Raw genomic sequence first — 26,834 nt, forward strand, 5'->3', positions numbered from 1 at the left:
TGGGCAGTTGTTTGTGCAACTGTTTTAAAGCTCGTGTTTAAAATGAATGAGGATACAACCCTAACCTTTATTTTAATGGTCATGTATGTATAGACGCACCAGTCATAACTGATACAATCATTTCTTTCAATTCTAGAAAAAGTTTGGCCTCAAATATGAAGTTTAAACAGCATTTAAGATGTATTTGAATGTATTTATAATGTGCATGCACCCACATTTATAAGACTAACAGCTTAATTGAAGGTGCTAACACAATAAGTGTCTCTGGCTGATCCCACAAAATGAGCCCAATGCCAAAGCACAATATGACTACAGTTAGCTGAGAAATCTTTATTACAATAACCATGGATGGGAATGATAATGAGTAGATATGCCTAATGTGTCAGAGGGCACAGTTTTAGAGTGTGTTCAAACACATCTGGTCTTTGTACAGATGGAGGGTTTGCAGCAAAATGATTAAGTTATCAGCAGAAGCTGTTGGAACTGTTTGGATTTAATCTTAAGACTTAATTGGTTTCTGTTGGTTCTTGCTGTAAATCAATCAGTTTCTGAACATTTAATTTCTATTAAATGTACATCATTTTTAAGTTTGTACCATTCGAAGTCTTTCAGTGGAACTATAATGACCAAGTGGAAGAGTTGGTTGTTATTGTTTTAAGACTTAAAGGCAAAGATCTGTGTGAAAGCTTTAAAGAACTCTTATTTGTATTTCAGTCAAATGCAGCAGAATCAGAGTTATTGTCCATTTATTAAGTACATTTCTTCCTCTCAAACCCATCTGTACATTTCACAAATGCCTTGATGCCTAGCTTCAGGTTGTGGGGAAAATTCCCAAATTCGTAGAAAACTTAAAGTGTGGTTGTTGTGTAAATTGAGATGCAGTAGTTCGTTGACAGTCAAGATGTGACCCCCATTCTCTGATTACTCCTTGAAAGGAAAATGGAGACGAAGATCTCATAACAGAAGAAGGTGGCACACCAGGTGTCGGACACACTGATACATGAGTGCGTCTCTGTTAGCAAGGAGCTAATTACAAAAACGAAAAACAAACAGCATTGTTCTGCTGCTGTAACAATTAAAAATTAAAGGACTTGCTTAATTAACAAACTCACAGAGGCTTTTGATCCTGTGTTTACAACATTTAGTATTTGAAACTCGTACCTCTAACCTTTACAAAGGTAAAGTTATAAACCTTTAAAAAAAACCCACAATCTTCAAATAATGCTATCTTGCAAAAAAATCAATTTTTGCAAGATTTTTGTTTGTTTTTACTTATAATAACATAATAATAACAATATTAGTAGTAGTATAATTATATAATACTACTACTACTAATAATAATTATAATAAACTAATGTTGTCCTGTAGCACAGTTTTAAGTTACTGGTTTTCAGTGCTTGTCAGTCCCCTCCTCCTTTGAGAAATTCTGCTGAATCATGACATGATGTGATTTCCAGCTACTTCTTCTCTCTTACTTTTCTTAAATTTCACCTTTCGTCTTTCCGTAACTTGTTGCTTCCTCCTTCAAAGCAAAGTCCTAGCTAATCTATCATGAATGATGGGCACAGTGGAAAGGCTTGTCTGTGACTCTATCAATCATGCAATATCAGCTGTTCCTCTCTCACCTGTTGCTTGGCTGTCCGTGACACCATGCCTGCAGTCTCAACTTGAAATGTGTATGAGTGTGACGTCGGTTTGAGGGAAGCGCCGAGGTCTGTAACCCTGCATGCAGTAACTATACACCCCAGGATGGACTTTGCTGTACTCTTGTCTCAAGTTCAGGGTCTCAGGAGCTTAAGAGGCAGTCAAGAAATACCATGAGAAAGAACAAGGGAATGTCAGGTGCTGTAAGGGCAGACAAAATGTCATCTCTTGAAATAATTTTAAAAGGGAAAAGGAAGATAATTACTCCACATACTGTAGCTTTGGACATTTGGTTTACTGCAAAATGAATGAAATTTTGAATTTTCTCCGTATTGCATGGATCCTGTGGGAATTGTAGTGTCTGTTTTCATTTGGTGGTAATGTATCATCCACCCCCTCTGCATAAACAGAGTTGTCTTATGCTGATGTCTATAGGAGCTGTCTGTGGATTAGTTTCAGGTATCAAGGCAGAAGAGGGGCTGATTACCAGCTTCAGAGAGCCCTGACTGAGAGGGCAGAGTTAGAGGTACGGTTGAAAAGTAGGAGGCTTGGACTGACTAATTGAGGAGTTAGTGAAAAGCCTTGATTTTCAATCTTTGACAACACATGATTTGAGGTGTCAAAGAGTTAAACTTTTTGAATCAGTTTTGAATTGAGGAAGCCTCAATGGGATCTTTTGGAAAATAGACACTGTTTCACGTAAAGCTTCTTAACTTTTTATCCTCAAATGGAGTACCGCTACACCAGGAGACACCATCAATCTGTGGTTTCCTTGGACACACCAGGTACAGTTCAGAACACCTTGAGTAAAATTTAATGTGTGTGTGTGTGTGTGTGTGTGTGTGTGTGTGTGTGTGTATATATATATATATATATATATATACACACACACACACACACACACACACACGTATATTACTTTGAGTGGGTAGAGTGAGAGTTGCGGTATATTGCATTTCAGTTCATGTGTGATAATTTTTCACTGTCAGCTGTTACAGCCTAAAAATTACAGTTGAAATGAATGGTGATTGTTCAGTCTCGAAGTTCAGTTACCCTTGTGTGGCCCTTCATTACTCTTTAGTGGGGTTGGTGTTGAAGTGCTTTAAAAGGTCTGGCATAGCAGAAACAAGAGGTTACTGCTTTACTTCCCAGAGCACTTGTATATGTGAATGGGTCCTCAGATATGCAAAGTATTTGGCATGTATGTATCACATTTTGAGATACAATTTCAAGACATTTATTTCTATATTTGTAATCATCTACAATTTCTGCTGTTAGTTTACAGAGAGCATTTTGCAAAGGCGAATACTTGTACTTGATTATCCCTTTGTATTCAGGACAGGACCAATACGGTCCTTTTTAGAGGTCAGGAATCTGTCAGCTCCTAAATAATAGGACAAACATAGGGTATGGATTTAAAGAGGTGGGAAGATGAAGAAAGAGTAGGGGTTGTTGCAAGACCTTGTCACCCTTTTCAGCTGTTCTTGAGCAGGTCAGTATATAAACAAAGACTGGTTGAGGACATGGTTGTAAAATGTGCCTTAAAGATGCAGTTTGTACTCACTGAGAGTTGCAGGAGTTTTCTAACTGTGAGTAAACTAGATGTTTTTACATACTCCAGTATAAATTACATTGTGATTTCCAAAAAAATCAAAAATTGCAGTGCAAATCTGTTAGCCTTCACTTTTGTGTTCATGTTGACTTTGCTGTGCATTACAGAGAAGAGTGGAAAAGAGGTCATGTCCAAAGGCTCCAGCGGCATGGAAGTCATCCTGGCTTCACTGGAGGTCAGTTCACAAACAACACTTGAGTTCTTATGCATTTCAATTGTTACTGACTTGTTGAAGAGAGCTTTTTGTCAATCTAAGTGAACAATAATGTTTAAGAAATTTATTATAAAATAATTTAAAAATACATTACTGTCATACAGTCATGTATATAATATAGTTCTAAGGATTTACATATCAGAACACATCATTAAAAAAGTTGCTTTGTTATTTTGCAAAAACAAAAAATCATAATGCAGAAGCACTGTGTGAAAAACTAAGTAAATCCCATGATTCAGGAGCTTATAGAACCACCTTTAGCAGCAATAACTAAGTAATTGTTTTCTGTATGAATTTATCTGTCTCCCACGTTGTTGTGGAGGAATTTTGGTTCACTCTTCTTCACAACATTGGTTTGGGTCATTGAGGTTTGTTTGCATTCGTTTATGCATAGCTCTCTTTAGGGCCTGCCACAGCAGTTCAGTCAAATTGAGGTCTCAACTTTGGACCATTACAGCACTTTGACTCTTTTCTTTTTCAGCTATTCTGTTGTAGATTTGCTGTTATGCTTGGGATTAATGTCCTGTTGCATGATCCAGTTTGGGCCAGCTTTAGCTGTCAGAGAGATGGCCTTACATTTGACTCTAGAATCCTTCGTACTGGTACAGAGGAGTTCATGTTCCACGGAATGATTGCAAGGTGCTTCGGTCCTGTGGTTGCAAAACAAGTCCAAATCATCACCCCCTTCATCACCATGTTTAACAGCTGGTATGACCTGTTTGTGCTCATATGCTGTGTTTAGTTTTCACCAAACATGGTGCTGCACATTACTGCCAAACATCTCTGCTTACGTCTCATCTGTCCAAAGGACGTTGTTCCAAAAGTCTTGTGGTTTGTTCAGATGTGACTTTGCTAACCTAAGAGTGTTACTGTGTCCTTTTTTTAAGAGAAGCGGTTTTTCTCCTGGAAACCCTTCCAAACACGTTGGACTTGTTCAGTCTGTTTTCTAGCTGAACTGTTATGAACTTTAACATTTAACGTGCTAACAGAGGCCTGCAGAGACAGTTCAGATCACATTCAGATCAACTCAGATCATTTGAGCATTAGATGGTCTGACCTTGAGGTGAATCTCCTTGGACGTCCACTCCTGGGAAAAATGGCAGCTGCTTTGAATGCTTTTCATTTGTGAAAAATCTTTCTCACTGATGAATGAAGGACTTTAAATGACTTTTAATTATCTGGAAATGGCCACGTAACCCTTCCCAGAGTGATGGACAGCAACAATGTCGTTTCTAAGATGATTGCTGACATCTTTTTTAAACACACAGCTGGATACTCCAGACCAGCAAACTGCCAAAAATGTCTGTTTTTATAGAGATTCTGTGACCAAGCACCTGCCTGCTACCTATCCTCTTAATTCCTATAGATGCAGTAAGGGTGTGTGTAGTTTTTCACAACCTGACTTGCATTATGACTCAATTTTCTAGCACCTTGCTCCCTGAATTCAATTTGGAATTAGATTTCACACTTATGTAGAGTAACATCAAGGTAATTACACAAATTTCTCAGATTTACCGTGCAAATAATTTTTAACTAATGTATTATTTGTGACTGTTACAGAACAGCAGAGATGTTCAGACCACCCTGAACATCTTGTATATTCTTAGTGAGCTGCTGACTGTGGGTGAGTGGAGTTTTTTTTTTCTTCTATTTTTTGTTCACCGAGTTTGTTCATGCTCTAACAACACAATCAATTGCTAAACATGTGAACTTTTTGATTTTTGTTACCAATAAATTGTTACATGGTGTTAAATTACACTTTTTGATTGGATTAATAATTACAGTATCTAGTTCATGTGGTTCTCATGCTCTCAACCCTTTTCTGTCTCAGGCAGGGGTCGCAGGATGGGAGTGTTTGTGTCCAAAGGAGGAACAGGAATATTATTCCAGATCCTGACCTCTGCCAGCAAAGAGTTGCCTCCCAGTGAGGAGCTCATGCTACAGCTTCACTCACTCTTAGCCAAGGTTGGCCCAAAAGGTAATGTCGCAGTCCAACACACACACAGACTGGATGAGCCAGTGATTGTATTTTTGTCTTATTTTTGTTTTGCTCTGGGCATCATGCTTGTAAATGAAGAGTGTTATGTTTACATTTTGAAAAGTTTTTGCTGACACCACATGTGTAATGTTTATTTAAAACATATGTTGAAGTTGTACACCGATGATGTCCTTGTGAGTGTTCTGTTTTCACTGCCTTTGCTATCAGTGTTAAGTGGATAAGTGAAAAAACTTTAAGCCATTTGCAGAAAAACAACAACAAGCAAAACTGATAACAAGTCCTCTGTTCAGAAACAAAAATAGAGGAAAGGTACGGAAAAATCAAAAGTTTCTATTGTTTATTTACTGAGCTGGGACATTGGACCCTGTGTGTGTCCAGACAGAAAGTTTGGTGTGAAGGCCCGATTGAGTGGAGCTCTGAACGTCACCATCAGCCTGATCAAACAGAATCTACAGAATGCCAAACTCCTTCTGCCCTGCCTGCAGGTTCTCAGGGTTTATTCGGCCAACTGTAAGTCCCCGTAAACTCTCACAGTATATATTATAATCTCTAATGAAGTTCAAGCAAAGTAGTCCCAAAAAATACTACAGAGTCCCAGACAGCAGCTGATAAAAATAATTAAACTGAACTGGCTGTGTTTACTTCTAAGTTGTGCTTGATTTTGATTTCTACTGTAATAGCGGTGAATGCAATTTCTTTGGGCAAGAATGGAGTAGTGGAACTGATGTTCAAGATTATAGCACCATACAGCAAGAAGAACACCAGCCTGCTCAAGTGAGTGTCTAACTGTCAATGCTGACTCCTTTGCAGACCTGAAACAGCCACATTCATATGCCTCTGGCCATAGTTGTGTCATATTTGCTGTTGGACCCCATCTTTTTTGTTTTTAAATCAACAGGGTAGCTCTGGATGCACTTGGAGCACTTCTCAAATCCAGTGAGTAATTTATGTTTGTAGCATTAAACAGCTCAGTGGTCCTTAATTAGTGTTGTTTAATCCTTTGCCTGTACTTCACTTATTGTCTTTTCTGCTCTGGAGCACAAAGTGTAATAGATCATTCCACATAGACTTAAAGTTTAGTGTCACGTGACTTTCTCCTATATACTATATGCTTATTACTGCTTTTATTTTCATTTTCTTCTTCTGTCCCGCCACACAATTGCAAAGTGATATGTAGCAGTGGTTTCGCTTCTTGTTTCAATTCCCTTTTCAGAAACTAACGCTCGTCGTGCAGTGGACGGCAGTCATGTGCCCGCCTTGCTGGCTCTGTACCTGGATTGGCATCGCAATGACGCACGTCATCGTCACATGTTGATTCGCAAAGGGCTGCTGGTCTGCCTCAGGAATATTACCAACATCAAACTTGGGAGAAAGGCATTCATAGAGGCCGATGGCATGAGGATCCTCTACAACACATCTACTGTGAGTAAGAAAATTGCATGTGAATGACAAGAAGTTAAAGCATGCAAAACAGAACTACTTCCCACATACACAGGTTTCGGTCTGAGCTGCTCTCTGATTTTTCTGTGGCTTTGTTTCTAGGAGTGTCTGCCGGTGCGAACTCTGGATCCACTGATCAACACTTCGAGTCTCATCATGAGGAAGTGTTTTCCTAAAAACCGTCTGCCTGTGCCTACCATTAAATCAGCTTTCCACTACCAGCTGCCTCATGTACTTCCAGTTGGACCTGTGGCACAGCTGTACAGCCAGCCTCCTGGGGGTGAGAGCTCAGGACACACACACACACACACACACACACACACACACACACACACACACACACACACACAGTTCACAAGCGTGTGGCCCAGCTTATCACTGTGTATGTGCACGCCTTCCATCTATGATTATACAGTACGGGCACTTTTTTAAAATTGCTGTCCTAACTGCTAGTTTCAACACGTTATACCATACAGACGGATAAATAATACTAAATGGCTAATGACAACATTCATGACACTGCTGCACACAATGTGCCTTACAGGAACAACAAGTCACCAGCTCAGCAACAAGCCCTTAAAGAAGGGTAAGACGTACGTAACCCTCAGATTATACAGATTCACTATTTCTTTCTCATTCACCTCACATCATACTTGACTAAACTAACACATGACATGTGTTGGTAATAAAGAGCACATTGCATAGTCTTGCTTTCCCACTAGTAGACATACCGTATGTTCTTGCATTTAACTCAGCTAATTTGCTTCCTACATCATGTGCAAAGGCACATGATGAAACATTTGAGGTTCTTTTCTTTTCTCATAAGGCCCTGTCTCACCGACACGTAAAATTGTGTAAATGTTTTATGCGTTAGAAATATATTTTTTGGACCTTTTCTTAAAGCAGCCATTCAAACGGACCAAATAATTTTACTCGACGGAGTTGAAACACTTATTTCTTTGAACCAATCTCAATTTTTCCTGATGTTTCGGATCCAAATAATCAGATCTCTGGTCATTGGCAACAAGTGCATTCATAGCTCAAATCCAAAGCTGTACTGTATTCTGATGCTGATTCTGATTCTGAATATGCAACGACATTGAAATAATTAAAAAAAATATGATTTTACCTCAGACACACAGCCGAACACTACTCCGACTAACGTGGCTCTCTGAAATGATTTCTGTACTTCCTCATATATGATTCCAACTCTGCTAACAAGACTTCAAACTGCCCCACTGACATCCTGAAATGTACAAACGCGGCTGGGATACCGCTTCCACTCCTGGACCAAACCATAATACTCTCCCTGCTGCTGTGTTCTCGTGAGAATTGGATGAACCAGAATCCTCGTTTCTTTCTTCTCTTCATTAGGAAGATCAGGGCCAGCGCATCATCAGCTCAACTTTTCTTTTTTTTTCTTTTCTTGACAGTCCTTTTTTTGAGGATGATTTTTTTGTAAAAACGCAACACCTTCTGTGTTTATATATTTTACGCATCAAATTCAGATTCATAAAATTTTGAATTTTCTTTTGTTTTTACACAACACGTTCGGTGTTTAAGGGCCTTTAGTCTCAACTAAAATTTTAAATAAAAAAAGCTCTATTACATTCTTTTTTTTTTTTCCAAGTAGCACTGTTCGTATTTGTATTTTTTAAAAAGAAGGTTACCAAATACTACCTCTGTTTTTGGTTTATTGCAGAGTGTAGAATCAAACAGGAACGCTGTAAAACAGTGATATACATTAGTTATTACAGCATCGATTGGTGCTGACTCGTTTATATTCCTGAAAACATGTCGGTGAGCTCTTGAATTTTTATTTGAAGAAACGTGCTCAGAATCTCTTCTTTCTCTTGATCACCCATCTCTTGACCATGGCTGCTCACATCTTTTTGTTAACATTTCCTCTGTTCTGGGCATAGCATTACAACTCATTGACCAGAATCCTCTGGGGGGGGACTGCTGTTCTGGTCATGTGCTGGCCTCTTTCACATTTTCAGAAATAATAAGCCCCCCTCCTCTCTCTCCCCCAGCGTGGGCAAAAGACAAACAGAAATGTCAGGGGAATAATTTCTGCGTATGTGTGTTGTACCCAGTGGATGATGTGGTGGATGACAGCGACGATAATGAGGAGACGGAGGCAGAAACTGATACTGACAATGAAGAGGACGAGAAAGCTCATCGCACTTTGGTAATACCAAATACTTGCATGCATATGGGACATTTCACATGACAACAGTACACTAACATGTGGTACACTTGTTCACTATGGCAAGCATATTGCCTCTATGTGATATTAGATTCACAATTCAACTTTGATATCACTGGAAATTATAATATCATCATTAGTTTTGTGAAACACAAAATCTTACATTTTCATGAGTCATACCTAGTCATTGATATCGGAACTTTCCTAAATTTCCAGTAGAGGGCAGTCATAATTTACCAGCCATTTTTGAGTGCTGAAATCACTTTGTCACCCATATCTGGTGAACCTCATAAGAACTAGATTGGAGCTGTCTTGACAGAGCAAATACAAATGTATAACAGGCAATTTGAAGTTTTTCTTCCTTTGTTTCCTGTCAATCAGAACGATGACATAGAGACTGACCTGAACAAGCTGCATCCCACAAAGAGCCCTGGTCGTCCATTCGAGGAATTGAGAGTATATGAGAGATTCTTTCTGGAACTATCTGAAGACTTTCAGGTCAGTATTTTCTACACGGCTCCATGGTCCTCATAGTTCTTTAAGACCTTGACTCTGTGCTTGCATGGTGTTGATATTGCATGATGGGTAGGTGCCTAAAACTTTGCATATGTGTCCGTGTGTCAGTCTGTTTATCACATTGCAAGAGTTCAACAAAATTGTGTTATTTATTATATTTGTGGTGTCGACTGAACATGTAATATTTACTAAAAATCCTACTGGCTGACAGGCAGCAGTCTGGTCTAGACATTCTTCAATGCATGAGCTGTTAACTACAATATATTGTTCCTGCAGGGGTATAACTTTGAAGGCTCAAAAGGTGCCTCTTCTACTCCTTCATCAGGATCCCTTTCTTCATCATCATCCTCAGCTCGATCCACTCGTCCAATCATAGTGCCCACAGCTCAAGCCCTGTCCCCAGAGCACATGGCGACACCAGCCTCTCAGGAGATCTGGAACTCTATCAAAGGACAACACACACAGCCACCTGCCTCTGCCACCTCTCGAACCCCCGCTGCTTCTCTAGCATCTCTAGAACTGGACACGATCCACCTCACCAAGGACCATGACAAAAAAGAGGAGACTCACATTCCTACCCCAGATGGGCATACAACCTTATCCTCCTCCATGCATTCTCCTCAAGGCCAGATGATAGAACAGGGACTACCGCATGCACTGGATTGTGTCTCTCTAGAAGACAAGGGGGCTCTGAATGTAGAGGACGGTTTAAAGGGAGTGAAACAAGAGGGATCCCCAGTCAGTGCTACAAGACACATACAGTCACCTCTGCTGTTGGGGGATATCGCTACACGTCGCGTGGGAGGAGGAGGTTCAGATTGTGGATCAGAGGGTGCTGAAGATGAGGGAGGGGAAGGAGCGGTTCTGGAGGTGCCTGACACAGCCCTCCTCCTCCCGCTGCATGACCCTGACCTATACGTGGAGATGGTGAAGGGGACACGTTCTGTCCCACAGTACGCTGAAGTGGCTTACCCAGACTACTTTGGCCATGTAGCCCCAACTTTTAAGGAGCCCCATCTGGAAAGAGTTTATGGTGTACAGAGGTGAGAGGTCATCCTTATTAATAAGCAATTGAAGAATATTTATCCTTTTAGTCTGTTAGCAGTTTCTTTTTGGGTGTTACGCTGCAGATCTAAGATATTCCAGGACATTGAGAGGTTGATTCACCCGAATGATATCCTGGATAAAGTGGTTTATGACTTGGACATTCCCAGGTGAGCCTTAGAGCTTTTTATCAATTAGGGTTAAACTCATGTAAAATGATGAATTTTGTTTCCATTATTGAGCATTTGCAGTTAAGTGGTACTAACAAAAGCTACTTTTCTCCTTATAATTAGAGTTGTGCCATTTACTGTATATTAATTTTTATGTTTCAGTTGCCCTGTTATTGAAGACAGTGGTGAATCACTGAAGTTTAACTCTCAGTTTGAGTCTGGTAACCTCAGAAAGGCAATTCAAGTTAGAAAGTAAGTACTTAATACTCAATGGAGTATACAGTGTTACAGACACCACTCTGTGGTAAGCTGTGTGTGACTTCACCAATGTTAAATGCCTAAAATGGTCTAGATGAGTTTTCTTTATGGTTGATGATGTTTGGGCTCATATTTAGAGTTTATTCTGTGGTATCTCTTCAGGTATGAGTATGACCTTGTGTTGAATTCAGACATCAACAGTAATCACTACCACCAGTGGTTTTACTTAGAAGTGAGTGGGATGCGTGTTGGGACCACCTACCGTTTCAACATCATTAACTGTGAGAAGTCAAACAGCCAGTTCAACTACGGTGAGAAGAATAACAGTCCAACCTACAGAACTTTTATTTATTCATTTGTTGTAAAGATTTTTATACAGCAGAAATGGAATTAGACTGTATTAAAGGCACAGCAAAAAAAATTTGACTGTAATTTGCTTGAGAATTTGCACAGCACAGTTTGACTTATTTTGTGTTTGGGCTTTCTCCCTGTTTGTGTAGGCATGCAGGTGCTGATGTACTCTGTGCAGGAGGCAATCAGTGGCAGACCTCGCTGGGTTAGAACGGGAACAGACATCTGTTACTACAAGTAGGTGCAATCATATTGTAGTGAAATGGGCAAAATTGAGCAGAAAATCAAATGCTCTAAAGCAAGAGTAGACTTGCTGCTTTTATTAGATGCACTTTTTCTTGTTATTGCAGTCACATAGCACACTGCAGATTGGTGGAGTTAGGCATGTAGACGACCAAACTGAGCATCAGAATCAGGATGAAAAGTGACTCTCTGAACATGGCATAGTTGTTGGTACAAGACAGGCTGGTCTGAGTAGTTAAGAAACTGCTGATCTACTAGGATTTTCACACACAGCTGTCTCTAACCCAAAAAAGATATATATATATATATATATATATATATATATATATATATATATATATATCCAGTGAGCAGTATTTTTCTCGGTGTAAATGCCGTGATACCACAGGTCAAAGGGCAGTGGCCACACTGCTTCAGTGTGATGGGAGGGTAAAATTACCTCAAATAGCCATTTGTTACAACTACGGTGTGCAGAAGAGCATCTGTGAAAGCACAACATGTTGAACCTTGGGCCAAGATGGGCCACAGCAAGATAAGACCACATGTGGAGCCACTTGCTAAGAACAGGAAACAGAGGCTCAAATTTGTATGGTCTCGCCAAAATTAGACAATGTTAGATTGGAAAAACTTTGCCTGATCTGTTTCAGTTTCTGCTGCGACATTCGGAGGGTAGGCTCAGAATTTGGCATAACCAACATAAAAGCATGAATCTGTCTGGGCTTATATCAACTGCTCAGGCTTGTGGTTTGTGGTGTAAAGGTGTAGGAGTTGAGGATTTCTTAGGCACACTTTGGGCCCTTTGGAGAATAATTAAAGTATTGTTGTTTGTCCATAGCTTTATGATCATCTTCTGATGGCTACCTTTGAAAGGATAACGCACATAAAGCTTTAATAGTCTATAACAAGTGAACATGACAATGAGTTCACTGCCCTCAAATGACCTCAACAGTCACAGGATTTCAGTCCAATAGAGCACCTTTGAGATGTGGTGGAATAACTGATTGACGTCATGGATGTACAGCACCCGTGTGACACCATCATGTCAATATAAACCAAAATCTCCATCATGAAGAAGTAAGGGTGGTCCAACCTGATTCTCACAAGATGTACCTAATATGGTAGCCACTGAGTGCATTTGATCATATATTTTATAGCTTCAGCGACAAAAGTTATAAGGTATATTTTCAGAGAAAACTAGGATTTACAGTGTAGTCATCGCCTCGCCCCAGAGGAGAGACCTTGCTTTGACAGTTCTAATAAATTAACAGCAGGAGCAAACCTGTTTATGACCTTTTTCTCTCATCTTAACTGTAAATTTTAGGAAAAGGGTGAAAGAAACTTAAAAGAAACTCAGGTAAATGAGAGACTAGTGTCATTCAAGAGGTGTTGGGCTAATCAAAATGAATTTAGCAGCAACTAAATGTGGACATATATCCAAGCACCAGGTGACATCCAAAGGCTTTTCTATCTCTAACAGTGTTCACAGGCCCCTGCAATGTCTTATGTCCATACCATTGAATTGAAATATATGCTGAATATTCCAATATATATATTAATCCATTCTTTAAATCAAGTGAAGCATAAATAATATTTCACAGCAGGTGTCTTCACTTCATGCAACATCTGAAATAATAAAGCTATAACTTTCTCTTTTGGTTAGTTTTCCACAGCTCACATTAGGCCAGGCATATTTATTATAAAAATAACTGCAGTGCCATCCAGTGGATTCAGGTAGTCATTCCATACTACAACTTCTAGTATAGCTTCCAGTACTTGCTCAAGTGTTTTTTGACTGTGATTCCACGTTTACTAGTTTCCTATGTATTGTCCTGCAAAGATTATGCAGAGATCTCTAATGAAGAACTAGAGTGTGTGTGTTGTTGGCGTTCAACAGATACTCACGAAGTGTTCTTGCTTCTCGTAGGAATCACTTTGCAAGGAGTTCCATCGCAGCTGGTGGTCAGAAAGGAAAATCGTATTTCACTCTGACCTTCAGCACAACCTTCAGCCATAAAGATGACGTCTGCTACTTTGCCTATCATTACCCTTATACATATTCTACGCTCAAGGTATTATTGTAGCACTAGAAGACATGTGTAACCTCAAGAATACTGAAATGGGTCTTAGGATGCGCTCGTACAGTAATTATCACTCTTCCTTTGTTGCTACATCACAAACCTGTAATCTGAACCCTGATGCAGACCACTATTAGCTCTCAGTCTACTCTCAGTCACTTATCAAGAGAATAGGTACATTACATTTTTTTGCATATGTCTAGAGCTGCTTCACGGAATTACTTCAGCTTAAACCCAATCTAAATCACTTAATTGTGATCAGCTCATTAAATAGCCAGTAGAATAATACAACCATAACATGTAAAAATAGAAACATCCAAAAGCTCTGAGGGTTCAAATGGAAGCTGTGGATGGGAGTGGGTTTAAAAGCTGCAATTTGTCATTTTGCGCAGATGCACCTGGCCAAACTGGAGGCACTGAGGACCCCTCATATCTACCTGAGACAGGACGTGCTGTGCGAAACCCTCGGGGGGAACATCTGCCCCCTTCTTACCATCACTGCCATGCCCGAGTCCAACTCAAATGATCACATCTGTCAATTTAGTGAGTAAATAAATGTAGATCCATATGGAGATTTAGTTAAAGTTATTTGGTTAAAGCTATATAGCTCTCTCTAGAGTTGGCAATAAATGTCAAGGAAGCAGTGCTGTGTGGTTTTAAATGTCAGAAAAATCTGGAGTCGATAGATTTTGCAAACTGCTGGATTCATCATTTTGTTTGCACTCAGGAACTTGTGGAAAGTATTGATATTGAAGGTTTATTCTGGTGAAACAAAGTTAGTTCAAACTTATTTGGGCTGTAGAAAGTTGAAATCATTGAATTATCCAATTAAAATTGTCAAATGCGCAACAAAATCACAATAATGGGAATCGTGTGTATGTAAAAGAAGTCCAAAGTGTTTCATTGCCAGACACTCTGATTAAATCACCTAAAACAGCCTTTCAGATACACCTAATTTGTCATCCTTAGAATGAAGATTATTCCTGACTGCTGGGAGCAGTCTGTCTAACAAAGTAAACTGAGCCTGAAAGTCCAACTTACTTGCTTTTATGAATCTCCTTGAGTATCTTGTAGCCTATTTAAGCAGATAAAACTATTTCAGAGTCTGTTAATGGGTAGATTTTTGATCCACGTGAGGTTATTTTATCACAAGTAATCTGTCATTAGTTGGTGATAATTTCTTTGGGTCCTTTAATTGAAAAACCTCCCCAGTAACTGATAGAAATGACTAGTACTACAGTAAAACAGCCTTGAGGTATCAGGGCATACTCTTATTTTCCAAATAGCTTTGCACTGCACTGATGTTGTTTTTCTGCTCTGAAAAAACTTAAAATTGAAGATTTTTTCCTTCTCATTCCATCTCCCTGTGCTCATGTTTGTGTTGCACTTTTTTTTCCTTTCTCGCTCTTCAGGGAACCGTCCATTGATCTTCCTGTCTGCCAGAGTGCACCCCGGAGAGACCAATGCCAGCTGGGTAATGAAGGGCACGCTGGAATTCTTAATGGGCACGAGCCCACTGGCAGCCAGCCTGAGGGAGGCCTACATCTTCAAGATAGTGCCCATGCTCAACCCTGATGGAGTTATAAATGGGAAGTGAGTAAAAAGAAATGGAACTAAATTAACGCACGCTCATAACTCTCAAGTATACACACCAACGACACACACTCTGCCGAGCCTGGGCCTGCACGGTGGCCACAGCTTTACGTTAACACACATCAAATCTTGTCTTGAAGGATTCTCTAGCTGTTGCTCTGTTGTGCTCCACTCTGTATCCTTCCCCTCTTCTGCCATCTCCTTTCTGCTGTAGTCATCGTTGTTCTCTGAGTGGGGAGGATTTGAATCGCCAGTGGCAGAATCCCAATCCTGAGCTCCACCCCACCATCTACCACACTAAGAGCCTGCTGCAGTACCTTGCACACATACAGAGGGCACCACTGGTATGACCTCTAATTAACTGGAATTACTCTAGGGGCGTTTTCCACTTTGCGACACAATTTTTTTTTTTTTCTCCATCCAGCTGCACATTCTGTTTGGCTGCTTAACATCTGTAAATAACTGCATTATTTTATTACACATATAGTTACCATAAACTAAACCCTGTGCTCGCCTCTCTGCTACATATAATTTTATTTACTGGTATATTGCAATGGGTGGCAACGTAAAGGCACAAAGAGGGGTGAGGCTGTTATTCTTTGCAAACTGACCAGAGAAAGTCATTATTTTATAACTCGAGTCTCAGTGTCATGGTTAAAAAAACTATTCAATGTACTTCTTTTCCGTCTATGTGTGTGCATGTGTGTGAATGCACAGGTATTTTGCGACTACCACGGTCATTCCAGGAAGAAGAATGTGTTCATGTACGGCTGCAGCGTAAAGGAGACAGTTTGGCAGTCCAATATCAGTGCTACATCGAGCGACTTGCACGAGGACCTTGGATACAGGGTGAATGCCAGCAGTACACACAAACTTCTCTTAGACTTGCCCAGTTTCTGAAAGTACAGTTAACATATCAGTGGATATTAATTGGGCTGAATTTGAATCACCATTATTAAGTTGTGCTCGTATTACTCCAGAAAAGACATGCCATCAGTCGACTTATAATTACACCAACACATAGTTAATGCTACATATTAACTATATTTAAGATGTTGATTTTAGTAAGTACATGTTTGTAATGTTACCTGTTCTGTTTGTTGACTTTCTTTAACACTGTCACCATGTCTTAATAAACATATTCAAATGGGTTTAAACTCATTTTGCAAAGACAAAAAAAACTGGTAACATCAAAATGTTTTTGTCTGCATTTGGGAATGAAACCCCCAAATTTGGGGGTTTGCATAACTATAGCTTTTATCGATTCCTGTTTTTCTTTATTTAATCATCTGCACCCCTAGCACACACACGCACACGCCTACACAAAGACATTCAGACTTCTCAAACACTTTTTATATGTTCTTCAGACCCTTCCCAAGATCCTGTCCCAAATCGCTCCAGCCTTCAGCATGGCTAGCTGCAGTTTTGTTGTGGAGCGCTCCAAAGAGGCAACCGCCCGCGTGGTTGTCTGGCGAGAGATCGGAGTGCAACGCAGCTATACAATGGAGAGCACGCTCTGCGGCTGTGATCAGGGCAAATATAAGGTATGGGTATATTTGTTTATTCAGTATGGATTGCTACCGAACACTAGTATTAAATTGGTACCGATACTAGACAAAGAGTGCTACTGTACAGTCAGTCTTTATCTAGCATAATAACAATTTAGACTTCATTTTAACAGAGCTGTAAGAGCTCTGCTCTCATGACAACACTTCTGTGCTGTCCTGTCATGTAGATGGGACAGGCTGTTCAAAACTAACTTTTGCTACATTTTATGAAAATTCACTGACTGTGAAGAAATGGTTTCATTTGAGCAGGTGCCGCCCACCTCTGGAACGAATTTCGAACACAGTGTTCTTATAATAAGCAGAGCAGTGAGTTGCACCCATGCAGAAAAATACAGTTGTTTCCCCTTCAAATTAAATCACTACTTTTAATGTTCCTATTTAATGAAAAGCTCCAGCCAACAGTTAATTTTGTGATAATTAAATAATCGCTCATAGTTATTCATACAGTTGCCTGTAGGGAGATTACTGCAGCTGTTGGCACCTGAGGCACATTACCAAACAGCCCCACCTGCTTACTCTGGTGAGGTTGGCAATGTGTAAAACTTATGATTATATTTTACATTAACACGTGTGCAATCCAGCAATAAGAGTGCAGGTAAGATCTTAACAGTACCCATACTTTGTATGGACAAATAAAAGACTTGGGCATTTTATTGTAGCTTAGAGTAATGACCCTGAAATTAAAATGTTCTTTTGAACAAGCTTGTCATTTTCTCAGAGGGAGGTGCCCCTCTGCTCCTCTGCATGCCCACCAGGTGGAGCTGCGGTGCTGTTTGTCTTTGCTTCTTCTCAGTCCTTTCTCTTTCTTCCCTTTTTGACTGTGCTGCCTCCCTTTCTTCTTTCTAACTCCATGGTGTTCCATCCCAGCTGACTTCCTTCCTATTGATTCCTGCCAATGTCAACATCTAACACTGAGTCCCACAATGCCATTTTGGCTCTGATTAAGACCCCTACTGGTTTTCATGAAAGTTTTTGTCCAGATGTGCAGGAACTAATGTCTCCTGATTTGTGGCTGCATATGTCTGTGGCCAAGTTTAGATGTTCCTCCTTCTGTTCTGCTCTGGGGGGAGGGAAAGAACATGAAGGGTTTTTTGGAGGGGTCGGGATTCGGGGTGAGCTGAAGGTTAGTGTGTCCCTGTTTGCATTTGCTTGTACGAATGAACTGTGCAGACTTTGTGTGGGTGTAGGAAGGGGTGCATATGTGTTTGAATGTGTGTCCCTGAAAATGAAATAAATGATCATGTCTCCACATGAAAAGTTTTCTTACCAAGTGCTTGGCCGCAGCGAGAATTGGGGCGTTTGAAGCTGGACAATGACTCTATCCCCAGGCTCCAGAGCAGCTTTAGAAAACCCACAGCAGTCATTTTAAACTAGATTTCACTCTGACCTTTGCAGTTATTTTTGAATATGTCAGTATATTGAAAGTACTTGCGAGTATGTGTGTGAGTTTTTAGTTTGTTTTCTGGTGAACGTATCGAGTTTAAAATCTTGGGCTCAGGAGGTACAGCGGGCTGTCCAGTCATCTCACGGTTGGTGTTTCAATCCCAACCCTCTCCACTTGCAAAAGTTCCCTGGTGTTAGACACCAAACCCCAAGTCGCCCGCTATCACAGCCGAGCACCTTGCACTGTAGCACTGCCGTCATTGGAGTGTGTTTGAGAAAGGATAATTGAGAAACACATTTTAAAGCACTTTGTAGAACCACTAAGAACTGCGCTGTGTAAGTGCAGACCATTTACCATTTAGCGTTTTCTCCAGGGTCTTCAGATCGGCACCAGAGAGCTGGAGGAGATGGGAGCTCAGTTCTGCGTGGCACTGCTGAGGCTGAAGAGGCTGACCGGGCTCCGGAACCACCAACACCTACTGGATTTGGAGAGCGATATTATTGGGACACAGTCCAAAGTGGTCAGGTTAGTATTGTGGAAAAAAGCCATGACTCTGTGCAGTCATCTGAACAAGCCACACACAGCTGTGGAATTTGGTCTTATTGAAACAATACAGCAAACAAAAACTACTCTCCTCATTAACCTTTTTCTCCTTTTTGTTTTAAGTTTTTCAGCTTTTTGTTTCTTAGCTGTTGAGTTCTTGTCCTCTTGCAACCTTCTCAAGGTATCTGAGATATTGATAATGTTTTCTGTGACCATAAATCTACCTGGAAATGATTACAGACTGCCTTCTTTTTTTATCTGCACAAATATCCTCATTACTGCTAGACACGTTCCCCCTCGGCGCTGATTCTCAACGGTGTGACTGTCATTCTGGCTCTGAAGCACTACTCAAGAAACAAATAAGATAAGATAAGATAAGATAAGATAACCTTTATTAGTCCCACACGTGGGAAATTTGTTTTGTCACAGCAGGAAGTGGACAGTGCAAAAGTTATGACGCAAAAATTAGAATACAATAAGAATAAATACAGTACACAGCTGTACAGAATAGAATAAAATAATATACTATATACAGTAGAATAAAATAGAATAAAAATATACAATAAGATAAAAATAGAATACGAATGCTATATACAACTGAGTAAAAATACAACGATGCCAGAAAAGATTATTGCACTTAGTGTTATGAAATGAAATGAAATGAAGGCCTGAATTTATGCAGGGCTGCTGTGAGCATCATTGAAATTCTACCAATGATCATGTGCGAGGAATATAATGAAAACTTTGGTCTGAGAGGGAAGTGGTCATGAATAATTGTCAGTAGCATCATTATTTCTTAAAACAGCCAGAAGATCTCTTTTGATAAAACCATTTACACCTACACAGTAGAGTTGTTAAGGGGCGCGTGAAGTAGTTGATGGTACATGTGCGTGGAACGTGGAGATTAGCTTCCCTCCATAGCTGGAATACATTTGCAACAAAGTGGGAAAGCAGTTTATTAAAGTCAGTATCACAGCGTGTCCTCATACAGCCTAAGTGTCAAAGGATGGTAAAACTGAATGTCTTTATAGTTCAGCTGTTAAGATGAACTCTAATCTTATCTGCCTTTTTATTCTATAGTTATATTCTTTATAGTTCTTGTGTCAACGTGTTCAGTTTGTTGCAGTAGTGTACAGTAACTTCATTTCTTATGCTCTCATTCCCCAGTGCAGTAAAGGAAAGGATACAACTGCAGTATCAGGCATAGGATTAAAAGAAAACTTACCACGTTTGGTATTTGTTTTGATGTTTTCATATAGAGATAGATAGATGGTTCATGTATAGATTTGCTGCTGCTCTCTATTTTACTCTGTCGTAGACTATATGAGGTGCAGTCCTTGGCTTCTCGTGCACCTCCGGACCAGTTTTCAGCGCGGCTGCTATTTTAAGATTGCTCCTTGAAAGTCTCGTTCTGTCCCTCGCGCTTGTGCGTCGGCGATGCGCGCTGGATCCTCTCCAGTGTGTCAAAATGGGAGCTGTTCAATTTGATTTTTATCTCGGGCAAACTGACAGAGTCACAGGGAGCCAAGTCTGGTGAGTGGGAAGGGTGGTGAGCGATGATTATGTTGTGGTGGCAAAAAACTTGTGCCTCTTCAGTGCGGCGTACGCCGTCACACAGTTCCACGTATTACTGTTCGGATCACCGAGTGCACCTGCTCAGGCGTCTCAGGACCTTGCAGGAAAACTCAGCCTTCAGTCTCACCCTGTGGGGTGACCTTAAACTGACGTACATCTTTAGGTTTGGAAACTGCTCGGGCATAACCGGAGACCCAGCTGTCATCACACGCCGCAATCTTTGTCGTCTCTGCACAAGTTTGAGCTCTGTGGCGAAATTCCAGATATGGAAGTGGTTAGAAGTATGGAAATAGAACTAGACTCCCAAGCAGCAGTATTAAAAATGAAAGCCTCTCTGAAAGCATCCCAGAGATGCGTGACAAGTTACCACATTTAAATCCTTTTCTAAAGAAAAATTATTTTTAACCTTTTAATCGGGCCTCATGTTGGACTGTCGGACTTTTCTCACCGAACCCAGCGGACCTGCTATAATTAGGAAATTATGACGTATCTGTCTGACAAACCAACATTAACTAAAGTTTAGAAAAAATCTAATCTACATCAGAGTTTTATGGGTTAGGAAAAAAATGCAGTTTTAACTCTAAATTTAGTGTCCACATCTAAATACAGACTCATTCAAAAACCATAGTTGCACTCAAGTTTTCGGCATCTTCATCCATATTTTAGCAAGTGACAGTGAGTCAGCACTGCTCTTCACCCTAAAAGAAGAAAAAGAAATCACCCAGTAGCTTCATGCATTATCTAATCACCTCGATTGAAATGACCAGTTCAGAAATATGAGGTCGCCACAGATTAGATTGTACTTAGTTCAACACAGCCAATAAATTATTAAGCTTGGCCAAACCCAAGCCGTGACCACCAAGGTTATCTTCATTTCTTATTTTAATACATTAGCTTCTGCTTTGTTAAAGAAGTCGAATCCAAGTGATGGCTCTATATTCCAAACCACTTAATGCTTACATCTCTTTCTCCCTGCATCTCCTTGTCTCTCTGTTACTAACCTACTCTACTCTCATATTGATATATTCATTCATCATTTATGTGTCTGATCATTAAGGGACTCCAAAAGTGTTTGTGTGGCTGTGTGTGTGTGTGGGCATTAGTACCCTCTGGGATTGGTCGCTCTCATCCTGGATTTATGGCTTTATTCGTGGGGCTTGGTATAGTACCACTTACCATTTAAGAGTTCATCACAACGATGATATTGTGGCCACTGGGATGTGTCTTCAAATAACTGGAGTGCTTAAATGGGTGGATACGAGCAATGGGGTCTGTTTTTTTTTTTTTGTGCGCATAAGAAAGGACCAGAACGATTTAGAAGGTTCTGCAGATGTGGAAGTTTATCCTTGTGTGACTGAGGGTGATTTGGGTTTTAATGAACATATATGGATTTGTATATTCAGACAGACGGTATATGGAGATGACTGCAATTTGGTGGATACACAAAATGTGTGTGTGTGTGTGTGTGTGTGTGTGTGTGTGTGTGTGTGTGTGTGTGTGTGTGTGAATTGGTTTGATATTTCTGTAATGGCCTGAAATGGTTGACACATTGCTTTCATTATTTGCTTGGACAACAAGCATTACACACGCACACATTACCTCATACACATACACGTTTGCTGTACATATACTGATGCGTAATTTCTCTGTCTCTGTCTCTCTCATCCACTCATACTCTGGCGAGCTTGGTGGGAGATCATTGTCTGAGCCCCCCTGATCGACTGTCTCCCTGGGATCACATTTCAGACCATTAACACCATTAAAAACCCACTAAAGCCACTAAAACCTCAAAGAACCAGCAAGCATTTAACCATTAAGACCGACAGAAAAAACCCAACTGCCTCATTGGTCAAAGCAGACATTTAATGTGTGTTAGCGGTCTTTACGTTTTTATGATTTGTAAATGTTATATTAATATGTATAATTGTTTTGCAGAGTTTGCGTTTGCTTCTTGTTCTGTGTTTAAGCAATTACTCTTACCGGCAGGATCTGATTATTTATGTGGCATTTAACAGTAGAAATGTGAGGAAAGAGAGCATTTCCTCATATTTAAGGTCACAAACTGCAGCAGTTTTATGAATATATCGGTCATTTAAGTCATATATCAAGCAAAAATGTTAAATCTAGATTCTCAGATCTTTTTTTGCTGCCTTTTCATTTAGAAAATTTTTTTAATCAAACTTTGAGGAAAAAAATCAATTTGTCTTTGACTAAATTTAATAGTGAATCCAAGATAATCACAAACTCCATCAGCAATAAAAATAATGACCTGTCTTACTGGTATATTATTTAAATTAAAAATTAAATCATGCCTCTGACTAAAAACATCACAAAATAAAGAAACATTTTATTTATTTATTTTTAAATGAAAGCTCCTGTTATGTTTTGATTGTGCTTTCACAATTTGAACATTGCCATTCTTCCAGTTTAACCATCATCCATGACACGCGTGGCAGTGACTCTTTATTTTGTTACCCAGCAGCCCAACTACCTATGTGATGGAGGAGGACGAGCCGTCCTTTCTGGAGGCTATAGACTACAGCGCAGAAAGTGACAATGAGGACGCGGAGCCCGAAAACGAGCACGGCAACAACGTCCACGAGAATCCCGACCACCTTGATCAACTGTCCGACTCGTACTAATCGCAGGGATCAGCGCTGCGGGGTTAATCTCATCTGTACCTGGCAGTTTGAGCTTACAAACAGCCGGTGCCTGGGCTTTTAGATGATCTAAATTTAAAGATTTCACAGGTGACATAGCAACACTTCTCACATTGACTGCTGGATAAATAGCATAGATTTAAACCTGACCCTGCTGTAAATACAAATCCAAATGCTACATAAGCACCACACAGGTGTGCGTCGACCTGATAGATTTACTCTTGTCTATGCGGCTGACGTGCTGCTCCTAACGGTACTCCACCTGCCTTTCACTTCAGATAGACTGATATAAGCTACAGTAATACAAAAAATAAAGCTTCTAATGAATGTTTTCACCTTTCACTACCAGAATTTAATCATCATGAACTGTAAGCCTTGACCTCAGACACCATATAGCCTCTGAGATTCACATATAGCTGCACAGGGCTGCAACCAGCAGGCACTTTTGACATTTAACTTGAACCCCGGTCCACTCGCTGCTCCTTTTTTATCACTTCCAAACTCACGCTGAAGCTTTCTGCCAAGGTTGTAGTTGTATAATAGAGCCAGTGGCTTCTGTAGGCTTTGAAAGCCCTCTCATCTGTGACGCTGTGTTTGATAGAAACACTTCTGCAGGTGATTTAGGGAAACTGGATCTCCTCCACTGGCCAGCACCGAGATCCAATCTGCCTGCCTTCTTATTTCCTCTTTCTAGCTTTCTTTATTGTTGCCCTGCACTTTAACTTTGTATTCATTTAGTTTGTTCAGGCCTTCTTTGCTTGTCTCTTTCTTTTCTTTGAGAAGCCAAGGTATCACTGTTGAAATGGGATGCACAGATGATCAAACAGCTGTCATATCTGAACATCATTTGAACAAGAACCAGCTCAGATGTAACCAGACTTGAGCCGTGACCTTACTTCCTTCCCTCTTTGGCAACGTGACACGTGGGCCGATCACCCATGTGCTCTCTGCCTTGCTTTATCCAAAACCGAAGCTATTCATATCACACACAAGCAGAATGTTCACGTCTTTATAAAGACAAACCTTGTACAGTATTTAAAACGTGGATGTAAACACTGCAAACTAACATCAGTGACACATTTAGGTGGAATGTATAGCATCCACATGTCGGTGTTTTCATTGTTTTTTATGAACCGTGTTAGTATAACAAAGTAGTGATGAACAAGAAAGCATGAGCTGCACAGAGAGCAGAAAACCCTTGCGCACTTTGGACAAACACAAATCACACAGAACAAAGACAAAGTGAATGCGAGTAGTGTGGAAACCTCATCTTTAGTCACCTCGTTTGTTTGAGCCCAGCCCAAAGCTCGACGGTAACACTTCTCTTTTGTCTATACTGGAATGTTTTTCCCGTCGTTGTTCTTTCCTCTTGTGTGTATATTTTGTGGAGTTGTGTAGGACAGACCCATGTGTAAAAACAGATGGTGCCGAGTATCAAATTGTTTTTTTTCCTGCTCATAGAGATGTGTTTCTGTTGTACAGGTTGATTTGTTTGTTTGTTTTTTGCTTGCTGTTTTTAAATTATTAAGTATTTTTTGTGTGATGCTTCCTGTACGTACATTTTTCTGTGTGGGTGCAGACTGTGTGTGCACATTTGCAGGAGTTTAAGTTATTCCATTATTCTGCTCAGCTAATGCTCTTAAAGTGTGTTTCTGCTTTCAATTTGATTATCCACTCTAACTCGGCTTCACTCCCCCAATAATTTTTTCGCTCCTCTCTTTCCTTCTAAACCCATTTCACTCCTCTGTTTTCTGTCCTTTGCTTCCTTTTAAGTTTTGTTTGGGAGTGGGCGTCCGGGTACACACCGGCTCACTCCTTGGCGGCCGCTTGTCGGGGCCTGGGGCCTGGGGCTCGCTCGGGCCCCCTTTGGAGGTGGGGTGCCCCCGGCCTCTCGGCCTAGGGCTCGGTCACTCAGGCGCAGCTGGGGGCCGGCGGAGCTCACGGGCGCGTCACTGCAACCCCCCCTGGCTTCTGCTCCGCGGCTGCTGAGTGAGCCCTCATCTGGGACTCTCCTCAGCTCTTACTGGAACAGTGGCGCGGCTGCCCCTCTGTTGGTCTTCCATGGTCTTTTGTGTTCTGGGGGCCTCTGGATGTCTGGAGTTTTGATCTCCTCCATACCCGCTTCACACCCTGGAGGACGGGGCTGAGGCCCCCCCACACTCCCTAGCAGATCATTACATGGAGAAACCTTTGGAATGCAAGCATGCTGATCCACACAGGTATGCACACATGGGTATTCACAGACACGGACTAAAGCTTTCTTGGCTGCTGCCTCAAAGCACACTGTGCGCTGTCTATCTTGCGTGCTGCACAATATTGTTTATTACTTAGTAAATACTGATATCTATGACTAGCTAGTTTATTGTGATGGTGCTTTGTTTTCTCTATTATTATGTTGCTCTTTGTTGTTTGCTGTCTCCTCTGTTTGTTTGTTTGTTTGTTTGTTTTTTTTTCTCCATACAGGTGACCCAGGAGTTTTTTTTTTTTTTTTTTTTTGTCTCTCTTCCCCCCCCTTCTCACCGTCTCTTCTCCCCTTTGGTTTTCTTTCTTTCTCTCCCCCTCTCTCTCTCATTCATTCCCCCTGTCCTATTTATTAAAAAAAAAAAAAAAAAAAAAAAAAAAAAAAAATGACAAAGGATGAACTGAAGCTCTGCCATCACGTAATGTCGCATACTGCTGTTTCTGATGTCATTTAGAAAAAAAAAAAAAAAAAAAAAAAAAAAAAAAAAAAAAAAAAAAAAAGTTTTGTTTGGGACATCTTAGAAACACAGCATTATTGTCGTGCGTGTGCATGTGTGTGTGTGTTTGAGGGATATCCACGTGTAATTTCAGTATAATATGCGATACGTGTCTGTCATGTTTCTGTCTCTTGCAGCTTATGTGCAATGCTGGGCTGCGTTTGTTGGGATAGTTATTCATTTTAAGTTGATTGTACTGCAGAAAATAAAAGCTAAGACTGAATACATGGGAAATAAAATGTGAATATGGTAAACTGCTGCATTTTATTTATTTCATATTTAGTTTTTTGTTCCTGAACTGTACACTTTTCACTATGATACTGACGTGTGTTTTGTGAAACTTGAGTGAGCAAGAAATTCACATAAAATCTGTCCTCATGGAAACATTTCTCTTTGAATTTAATAAAACAACTGTAATTGATCCTAAAGATATGAGAAGCAAAACACATTAAAAGAGCTTCTTTTCTTTCTGTTTTTTTTTTTTTTTTTTTAAAGGAAAAAACGTTTTCAGGCTGTGTTGACTTTCAAGCTTGTAAACTCTGGTTTTGGTGTCAATAAATCACTGCACCCGTTTCCTGTTTTGCTAGCAAAATATAAAGAAATGAGGGGTGTCAAGTCATTTGCACGGTCCTGTATCTGACAAATGATGTGGCTTGCAGTGTGGTTAACTGTCCCAGCAGATATTCCAAGAAGTCGAAGTTGCATTATTTACTTTTTTTTTTTTTAATTGACTGTGCAGGGCATCCACAGATGCTATAGATCAGCGCTGCTAACTGAGATTACTAGGCATAGTTATAGATCAGCACCCAGCCTCATGTAAATATGTTCATTTCAGGCTTCAAAAGAGGCCAAGACTTCAGAATGTCAGTCCATTAAACTGTGGTTAAGATCCTAGTTAAGCTTTTATATACAGCGGTTTTTCACTTGATGTCTTTGACAGACACTCTTCTAAATCTCAGCATTAGAGTGATTGTATATAAACAGCCCGTCCAGCTTTG

At 40.3% G+C, this 26,834-nt stretch overlaps 1 protein-coding gene across 6 annotated transcripts in view; it reads left to right on the forward strand.

Moving 5' to 3' along the window:
- Window positions 1–24,498, forward strand: part of agtpbp1 (ATP/GTP binding carboxypeptidase 1) — a 28,014-nt gene extending 3,516 nt beyond the window's left edge. For 3 of the 6 annotated variants that reach the window (XM_085425698.1, XM_085425700.1, XM_085425699.1), the window contains exons 4-26: window positions 3,364–3,431; window positions 5,031–5,094; window positions 5,302–5,448; window positions 5,848–5,979; window positions 6,150–6,243; window positions 6,368–6,405; window positions 6,683–6,891; window positions 7,012–7,189; window positions 9,006–9,100; window positions 9,500–9,616; window positions 9,911–10,677; window positions 10,765–10,848; window positions 11,011–11,100; window positions 11,269–11,417; window positions 11,607–11,694; window positions 13,625–13,769; window positions 14,168–14,318; window positions 15,188–15,368; window positions 15,583–15,712; window positions 16,086–16,217; window positions 16,736–16,912; window positions 18,694–18,845; window positions 22,918–24,498. In XM_085425698.1, the coding sequence (XP_085281824.1) occupies window positions 3,364–3,431; window positions 5,031–5,094; window positions 5,302–5,448; window positions 5,848–5,979; window positions 6,150–6,243; window positions 6,368–6,405; window positions 6,683–6,891; window positions 7,012–7,189; window positions 9,006–9,100; window positions 9,500–9,616; window positions 9,911–10,677; window positions 10,765–10,848; window positions 11,011–11,100; window positions 11,269–11,417; window positions 11,607–11,694; window positions 13,625–13,769; window positions 14,168–14,318; window positions 15,188–15,368; window positions 15,583–15,712; window positions 16,086–16,217; window positions 16,736–16,912; window positions 18,694–18,845; window positions 22,918–23,080 (3,551 nt within the window). In that variant the 3' untranslated portion in view covers window positions 23,081–24,498. Of the gene's footprint in view, window positions 1–2,250; window positions 2,430–3,363; window positions 3,432–5,030; window positions 5,095–5,301; window positions 5,449–5,847; window positions 5,980–6,149; window positions 6,244–6,367; window positions 6,406–6,682; window positions 6,892–7,011; window positions 7,190–7,453; window positions 7,496–9,005; window positions 9,101–9,499; window positions 9,617–9,910; window positions 10,678–10,764; window positions 10,849–11,010; window positions 11,101–11,268; window positions 11,418–11,606; window positions 11,695–13,624; window positions 13,770–14,167; window positions 14,319–15,187; window positions 15,369–15,582; window positions 15,713–16,085; window positions 16,218–16,735; window positions 16,913–18,693; window positions 18,846–22,917 lie in introns of those variants that run through there. The other 3 variants (XM_085425704.1, XM_085425703.1, XM_085425701.1) reach the window with 3 other exon arrangements.
- Window positions 24,499–26,834: the final 2,336 nt, after the last annotated feature.

The sequence above is a fragment of the Rhamphochromis longiceps genome, linkage group LG12 (assembly GCF_057381845.1).
Source record: "Rhamphochromis longiceps isolate RC_006_pf linkage group LG12, R_longiceps_female_GT1.1, whole genome shotgun sequence".
Lineage (NCBI taxonomy): Eukaryota > Metazoa > Chordata > Actinopteri > Cichliformes > Cichlidae > Rhamphochromis > Rhamphochromis longiceps.